Source organism: Festucalex cinctus, chromosome 21 (assembly GCF_051991245.1).
Source record: "Festucalex cinctus isolate MCC-2025b chromosome 21, RoL_Fcin_1.0, whole genome shotgun sequence".
Classification (NCBI taxonomy): Eukaryota; Metazoa; Chordata; class Actinopteri; order Syngnathiformes; family Syngnathidae; genus Festucalex; species Festucalex cinctus.
The window spans coordinates 10,253,631-10,262,316 of NC_135431.1; the positions used below are offsets into that span (position 1 = coordinate 10,253,631).

General features: G+C 40.7%; 1 protein-coding gene across 1 annotated transcript; it reads right to left on the reverse strand.

The window, feature by feature from the left end:
• Positions 1–328: 328 nt before the first annotated feature.
• prep (prolyl endopeptidase) lies at positions 329–7,407 on the reverse strand. The gene is made up of 14 exons (XM_077511150.1): positions 7,183–7,407; positions 6,878–6,952; positions 6,621–6,754; positions 6,391–6,521; positions 6,104–6,313; positions 5,817–5,938; positions 5,620–5,725; positions 5,307–5,498; positions 5,023–5,220; positions 3,640–3,743; positions 3,331–3,562; positions 3,102–3,233; positions 2,868–3,024; positions 329–1,019 (listed from the first exon to the last, which is right to left on the reverse strand). Exons 1-14 carry the CDS (start codon positions 7,375–7,377, stop codon positions 725–727), a joined length of 2,283 nt encoding a protein of 760 aa, XP_077367276.1. The 5' UTR covers positions 7,378–7,407; the 3' UTR covers positions 329–724.
• Between the last annotated feature and the right edge of the window lie 1,279 nt (positions 7,408–8,686).

Genomic DNA, 8,686 nt, shown 5'->3' on the forward strand with positions numbered 1-8,686 from the left:
ATGTTCCTTTTTTTTTTTAAAACAAAGTTTGGGACAAATAACTTAAATAAGCCATTCAAACAATTTTGCTTCAGTATTTTTTTTTAAATTAAATTGTTTAAAGCATTTTTTAATCACACCGATTGATTGATTTCTACTCATGATGCCAAAATGAAGCTTTATGAAGCACTTGTGATTTTTTTTTTCACTGCTCTAGATGGTGCTCTTGTTTTAAAGATAAATGCGAGAGTGCCATCTAAAGGACTTGAAAAAATATCACGTGTTTCATGACGCTTCATTTGTCCATCACGAATGTAAACATTTGGAAAAGAACCACCCAGCAGATGAATCACTGCTTAAAAAAAGATGTTTATTGTGATTTGCGCCCTTTCAAATGGTGACAAGAGGTAGAAATCAGTGAATTTGTGGGGAATCTCACGCACGCACGCACGCACGCACACACAAAATCATTTGAACGGTGCAGCCTCATGACAAATGTGCAAGTTGAGATATCAACAATAAATTAATATGTAGCCGGCGTATCCACCACGTGAAAGGGTTGCCACTTGAGCCTCATGACAGCGGCTGATTGGCCGATGACAGTAACCCCGCCCCCTCTTATGGCCTTTGCACATTATTAAGCTTGCGGTTCTTCCGATGAGTGCAGCTGGAGTTCTCCGAGGAGGGAGGGAGCAGGCGGGGTCACGTACGCACGCAACACGCATGCTTGACAGCTGACGTCCGTTTATTTGACCCAGGAGATTTCGAGACAGCGAGCGATGAAGGCGTAGGTGTCGGCCACCTCCTGGATGACCTTGCTGGTGGGCTTGCCGGCGCCGTGGCCCGATTTTGTGTCCACGAGGATGAAGAGGGGGTTGGACTGCTTGCCGCTGCGGCCCACCATGTGCTGCAGGGTGGCGATGTATTTGAGCGAGTGGAGGGGCACCACCCGGTCGTCGTGGTCGCCCGTCAGCAGGAGGACGGCGGGGTACTGGACCCCGTTGTCCTCCGGGACTCTGATGTTGTGGAGGGGGGAGTATCTGGCGGGGCGGGGGGGACGAGACACATATTCCGAGAGGTGTGGGGAAACACATGAACGTTAGTTGCCTCTTTCCTCTTCACGTACGTCAAATAAATTGGTGAAATGTCATGATGAACCTTAAATTGCACTTTACAGCTGAATTTCGCCTTCAGCCGAAGGGCAAAAATCACAACAGTTTCTTTATATATTCTATGTGCCCCCACGAGTCTAAAGCAAGGTTTGTGAAATATGAATAAAGCAACCAACTCCACCTGTTTCTCTTCATCTCGGGGCGGCCATTATGCCACTTGCTGTCGACGGAACGCGACGTCACAGCCGCTCAGTTAACGGCCAATCACGCCTCACTTGTTTTCGAAGTTTAGTCATGTGACATTAGAAAGCTGAGCCGTGATTGGTTGTTACTTAAAGGGATACCTCACTTATTTAGCCCATTATAGCAATAAAAAGTTAATATTTTGTCTATAATTAATTTGATACTTTCATTATTTTTCATATACAATTAGTACCTTTAAAAACACATTTTGCAACTTGCTGTCGACTGAAAATGACATCACAAAGGCGCATATAACCAATCACTGCTCACCTGTTTTCTAAGTTTGGTCATGTGACATTCACAAGCTGAGCTGTGATTGGTTACCTGAGCCCTTGTGGTCATTTTCAGTCGACAGCAAGTTGCAAAATGTGTTTTTAAAGGTACTAATTGTACGTGAAAAATAATGAAAATTCCACATTTATTATGGCAAAATATTAACACAATCATTGCCAGACCAGAAAAAAAAATGCATGATTTGACGTCTTTTTCCGTCAATGGCAGTGAATGAGTTAATGCTTGACTGCCAAAAATGGCTAAATAAGTAAAGTGTCCCTTTAAAGAGATACTTGATTCATTGAGCCATTTTCAGCGGTAAACAGTTAATATTTTGCCTAGAATTAATTTGCTAACATTATTTTTCAATTAATACCTTGAAAAACACACATCAGTTGTACTGAGGAACTAGGTAACGAGTACCAACAACCAATCACAGCTCACCTGTTTTCTGCGTTTTGTCAGCAAACTGAGCAATGATTGGTTGTTACCTACTTCCTCAGCATGGGTGATGTCATCTTCAGTCAACATGAATGGCGAAATTAATTTTTAAAGGTATTAATTGCTCATAAAAAATAATTAAGTAATCACATTCATTTTAGACAAATTCTTACTGTTGAAAATGGCTCAGTGAGTCAAATGAGTATCCCTTTAAGGCCTGTGCAACTGTGATGTCATTTTCAGTCGACAGCAGGTGGCAAAATGGCCGCCAACTAAGATGGATAAAAACAGGTGTAGTTTGCTGCTTAGTTCAAGTTCCACAAATGCAATATTACTACGAATGCTATTTTTTAGACTGCATAAAACATTTAGAAAATGTTTAGGGTGACTTCCCCTCTGAATGTGTGCTCAAAATGGACTTTGATTTGATTACATGGTAGTAGTGGCATATTTCCCAAGGGAAGACTGATGATAAAAAATAATTCATAATGAAATAACTTGGAAAAAAAAACAATTATGTGACCATTAAAAAAAAAGCACAAAACTATAAAGCCTTCTACGTTCTGAGTTTGACTTAAATACATTTATATATACAAAACAAGTGCGTCTTGTGCACTACTTAGCTACAACCAGTGGAGGCGCTGTTCACTAACGTTACTGTATTTGGTTTCTCGATACTGCTAAGCATTTTTCGAATCAATATGTAATCTGCATTTTATATTTTGTCTATTAAAAACACTTTTACTCTAGATGTAAAGACATCGAAACTACTCTAAGTAACCATGGCAACAAAATCTGAAAACAATGCGTTTCACTCACTTGATAAGCCACTCAAACTGCTCTTTTTCTTCCGAGCAGCCGAAGTCGGTAGTCCAGGCGTGGCCGATGGTGAATTTGTGGAATTTGAGCATGTCCATGACGCCCACCTGAGCGACAGCGCAGCCGAACAGCTCGGGCCGCTGGTTGACGCACGCCGCTGCGCGGGAGGTAAAACGCGTCACGGACGGCGAAAGGGAGGAAGTTGTTTTGTTAGCACCTCCGGATGACGCCTACCTACGAGCAGGCCGCCGTTTGAGCCTCCGTTAATGGTGAGCTTGGACGGAGAGGTGTACCCCTCTTTGATGAGGTACTCGGCTGCACATTGGAAGTCTGTGAAGCAGTTTTGCTTGTTGGCTAGCATGCCCGCTAAAAAGAAGAAATGCAAACACACTCATTTCTGTTCATCCATTTTTTTTTTTTTTTTACAAGAACCTTCAAGTGTCATTTCAACTCTCCTCCTCACCTTTGTGCCAGGTCTCGCCGTACTCCCCTCCTCCCCGGATGTTGGCGACGGCCAGGACGCCGCCCAGGTGTCGCACGAAGATGAGCCGCGAGACGCTGTAGCTCGGCGTGATGGAGATGTTGAAGCCGCCGTAGCCGTAGAGGAAGCCCGGGTGGGAGCCGTCCAGCTTGATGCCCTTCTTGTGAACGATGAACATGGGGATTTGGGTGCCGTCCTTGGAGGCGTAGAAGACCTGGACAAAAAAATCGGCGGGCGATGGAGAAACGGGAACGATGAAGGCGGCGGCGATGTGGTTTTTATTGATGTTACCTGAGTGGTCTGGTAGTCAGACGGGTCAAAGCCTTTGACTGTGACCTCTCTGAAGATGTGAGGGTGGAGAGGCTCCTTGGTCAAGTCGCAGTGATAAATGATGGCTGGTTGATGGAATAAGTGATAGAACAAAATCTAACAATGTTCGATTTCAATGTTACTGATACTACTTTAAAATTTCCTTTAACACAATGGCAAAAAACATTGGAAATAAATCCTTTCTTTCTGATGCAGATGATTTCCTTACGTGTCAAACAACCCAAATACAGTGCCAAATACTATAAGTATTGGTGGTTGGTATTGGCAGCCTCCATGATTAGTCGATACCTACAATTAAGACCGATATCAGCCTGATAGCGATATCTGGTATGGGTACTTTGCTCTTCCCTAGCAAGTTTGTCTAGATTAAGGATGGTCTTGACAGTATGTTTCAATATTTTTTGGTTAGTTTTGACTTGTGATGGGCGAGGGCCGATACCAGGTATCAGAAGCAGGCTGATACTAGGGATGTAACGATATCCAAACATCACGATATGAAGCTCACTATATAATAATTATCACAATATTGTGTGGAGGTTGGCAATATTAAAACCAAGGTCACAATATTGTAAAAAAAAAAAAAAAAAGCACAATATTGTGCTTTTGCACATAAAAGCAATTCATATAAACAACTTATAGTCTCTAATATCCTAATATTGAGGCACTTAATTGAGAATGCACGCATACATTAACTTCCTGCACACATTGACTCGGTTCACAATCATATTACGTACCCCTTCATCTGACGATTAGCATGGATTTTAAAACATAGAAGGGCCAAAACATCCCTTATGAAAATTAAACTGTACAAAAACTAGCCACCAGTGGGTGCTAGAACTGCACAAATGGAAATCAACCTGACTTTTTTTCGTAAAGGTGCTGCTTTTGATATCGTGACACGACAACGATATTGTGGCAGTTTTAATATAGCAATATCACGATATTACCGTTATCGTTACATCCCTAGCCAATACCCGGCCTTATTTAAAGGTAACGGTATTCTTGTGTACGTATTATGATCAGAAACTAGAAATTAGAAAATTTTTAATTTGCCATACATTTCTGGTCTTTCTTTTTTAGGTCTTTCTTTAAAATGATCTATCATTGTTTTTTTGTGGAACATTTCTTAAATCAAAAGTATTTGTGGTATCAGTACTTGGTAGTGGCAGCTGTGACTAACAAGATTTGAGTACTCGTAAGGGCACACAGTTTTATGCCTAAACAGAAAATTTTCCCACCGTCAATGAAATCTTGTTAAAAGCACATTTATATTTCTTAAATAATAAAACACAAAATTTGATAAATACCCCATAAGCCACACATACCTTCAGAGTTCAATTTTACCTGGCGAGAGGAAGGAGGTAAAATAGTAAAAGATCTCTGAGTCGCGTTTCCTTCCTGTGAATCCGACCACAGAGCCGACATCCAGAGGAAAAGTCCTGAGCTCCTCCCCGGAACTGAGACGATACATTTTCAAGACGTTCTTCACGTCGTGGAGGAAGCACACGAACAGGTAGCTGGAGTACGTGCAGGTGGCGAATACTGGCAACGGAAAACAGTGCAACAGGTGTGACGTGAAGCAAACAAACTGATGCTGAGGATTAAAGCGTGCCGGCGCCGCTGCTCACCGATGACGTCTTTGTCATGCTGAGGGATGAGCTCCGCCCAGTCGCTCTGCGCCGGCGAGGCGAAGTCGATGTTGATGAGGCGGTAACGTGGGGCGTCCAGGTTGGTCTTGAACGTGAACACCGTGCCCTCGTTGGTTACGTACTCGTACTCGGCGTCAAAGTTGTCGATGAGCTTCACCCATGGCAAAAGTCCTGGATTAGGATGAGTGTGCCGTAAGAATACATCACACAGTCAACTACTGACGTAAACAGTTTCTCATTTGACTCTTTTGAATTTATAGATAATACAGATATTTCCAAATATAAGACAAACCTGTAATGCCCTGAGGGGTCTTCTTGAGGTCACAATACCACAATCTGTTGACGGGATCACAACCTTCCCTGATGGACAGCAGCACGTAGCGGCCATCATCTGAAACCTAGTTACATTCGTCACCTCTCAGTGAGTGGAATTAATTAAATAAAAAAAATAAAAAAATAATCAGCCTTATTTGGGGGGCGAGAAATGACCTCGGCTCCACTCATCCACTTGGGGTGATCGGGAAACTCAGCGCACAGCACGTCCTCAGACTGCAGGGTTCCCAAAACATGGTAGAATAGTTTCTGGTCCAAGTTAGTAGAGGTCTCAGTGCCTGGAAGAGAACATACAGTATTTATTTTCAATAGCATGAATTAGTCAATAGTCCATAAAGGCACAATGTTTACGAAAGTTGAATCCACTATAGAAGCAAAAAAAAAAAAAGAGCATTTTATAGCTAGATTTTTTTTTTTCTTTTCAGGATGCATCTTGACCTCACCATCGCTCTTGCCCTCTTGCTCAGGGTAAGAGTTGTAGAAAAGCCCCTTCCCGTCATGGGTCCACGACATGCAGCTAAACTTGACCCGCTCCAGATGGTCCTCCAGTTGCACGGCACCTTCCACCCGCAAGAAATGCATCTCCACCCAGTCTGAGCCGCTGGCGCTAGTGCCGTACGCAAAGTACTCTCCATCTTCTGAGAACGCGTAGCCTTAAAGAAGAGGCAAAACAATTTATTCATTTGCCTGCTAAGAATTTGATGTCAAGAAATGATGTCTTGGTCGTTACCTCGCAAGGCAACTGTCCCATCGTCAGAAAACGTGTTGGGATCCAAAAAGACGGTAGGATCTGCATCGAGGCTCTCCTGCACATACATCACACTCTGGTTCTGGAGGCCAGTGTTGTAGAAGTGAAAGTACCTGGAGATGACGACGAACGGACATCAGAACAAAAAACTATGGTTATAATAAACTAACCAAGAATTTGCAATGATTGGTTTCTTTTGTTGCCTGCCTGACCTGTTTCCCCTTTTGAAGGGACAGCTATACTTGGGGTAGTCATACAGCTCAGTCATGCGCTCCTTGAATAGATCCCGCACCTCGCAGCGCTCCAAAAACGGCAACGTGAGCTGATTCTGAGCACTGACAAACACCTGTGAAATCAAAATGTATGTAACCAGGTTCAACAGTCCTGTGTATGATATTCGAGCATTCCATGAAATGTAACTAGACAGAACAGTGATAGATTTGCTTTTGAAACAATCTTGGTTTACTACCTGTGTCTTTTCACTGTCGGGGTCCTCCAGCCAGCTGTATGGATCTGGTATTTTGTAGCCATGATAATCATCCATCTAGGAAACACAAACACCTCTACTCAGAATTTAACGTGATCACATACTTATAATTAACCTGAAATTCCTGAAATGACAACGAAAGCAGTGGGAGTCAGCGTCGCTAACCCTGTTAAGCTAACTAGCATGCTAACAAAAGAAGCCGTTCTCCTCAATGAATGATACGGCACAATGACAGCAGCCCGGCTGATTAGCATGCTAAGCCTAATCGTGCTAACACAACTACTTACAACTGCATCGTCACGATAAGCGGTGGGATACTGAAAAGCCATTCTGGACGACAGTTTTCGGGAATTGCGTAAGAAATAAAATTGCCCCAGTGCCCGAAGTGGATATTTTGATATGGCTCTCTGGAACACGAAGAACAAACTTAAGACACTAAAAAAAAATTGGCACAGGAGACACGCTAGAAGCTTCCCGACCATACGGCCACCAACGAGCACTGTCAAGAGGAGACGCTCCCTCTGCTTGGGTATGAGGGAAAATCTAGAGCGCCCCCTGTCCGCAGGAATAAAGATTGCCACAGTAATGCAATCGCGTTATCCGACAACCCGAATACATCCATCCATCCATTTTCTTGACTGCTTATTCCTCACAAGGGTCGCGGGTACCAGAATACAGTACAGTAATTATTGATACAAGAGTAATTTTTTTTAAATGTTGAGATGTTAATGTTGCATGCTGTTTTAAAAGACATAGACACAAGCGCCATATGATGTAGAAAGGGCTATATACGTTTTTAAATTTAATTTCATAGAATTATAATTGCAAAACAAAATTGTATGTATATATATATATATATATATATATATATATATATATATATATATATATATATATATATATATATATATTAATGCTGTCAAAGTTAAAGCGTTAACCAATTAATTAATCAAAAAAAAATCGCATTAATCATGTATTAACGCAGATTAATCGCACTATTCATTTTGACTTCAAATGATCCTTTAGATTGACAGCGGATGGCTACGTTAAAGGTAGTACAGGTTGTGTTTGAACAATAAACATAACATGCATTAAAGTGAAAAATTGAATAATTGTTTGCGTGTGACATTCAGAATATTTGTTCATGTCAAACTATTGGGGTCATTTTTTTCCCACTTTAAATTATGCAAGTAATTAACTGATTAGAAAAAGAGGAGGATGAGACGTCCTCTTAACATTAAATGCCGAAAAAAAATTAACACATAAGAGGTGCATTTTAACACATAAGAGGTGCATTTTAAATTTGGTGGGCAAAAAATGTTGATAAAAAGCCTTTTTAATTAAGCGATTAATCATGATTAATCAAAATTTTAAGATGTGATTAATCTGATTAAAAATGTAATCGTTTGACAGCTCTAATATATATATATATATATATATATATATATATATATATATATATATATATATATATATATATATATATATATATATATATATATATATATATATATATATATATATATATATATTTTTAGGGATGTTCAATACCACTTTTTTTTCAGACCGTTATGAGTTGTGAATTATTGAGTAGTCTGATACCAAGTACTGATACCACTACTACTTTGGATACATAAAATTGCCTGCCCCAAAAAACAACAACAACAATGAAATATAATTTAAAAGAAAGGACTATCCATCCCATTCTAACATTTTTCTTTAAAAATTGCATGAAAAGAATGAAAATTTCGATTCTTCCTAATTCTAGTTTAACGTAAAAACAGCCAAAAG

What these genes read in the sequence shown, in the direction of transcription:
- prep (XM_077511150.1), bottom strand. Translation starts at nt 7,377, where the DNA reads ATGGTCGGGAAGCTTCTAGCGTGTCTCCTGTGCCAATTTTTTTTTAGT. An exon ending in CCGACAGTGAAAAGACACAG is followed by an intron (nt 6,755 to 6,877) that starts GTAGTAAACCAA and finishes TTGATTTCACAG; the next exon opens with GTGTTTGTCAGTGCTCAGAA. An exon ending in CCCTTCAAAAGGGGAAACAG is followed by an intron (nt 6,522 to 6,620) that starts GTCAGGCAGGCA and finishes CGTCATCTCCAG; the next exon opens with GTACTTTCACTTCTACAACA.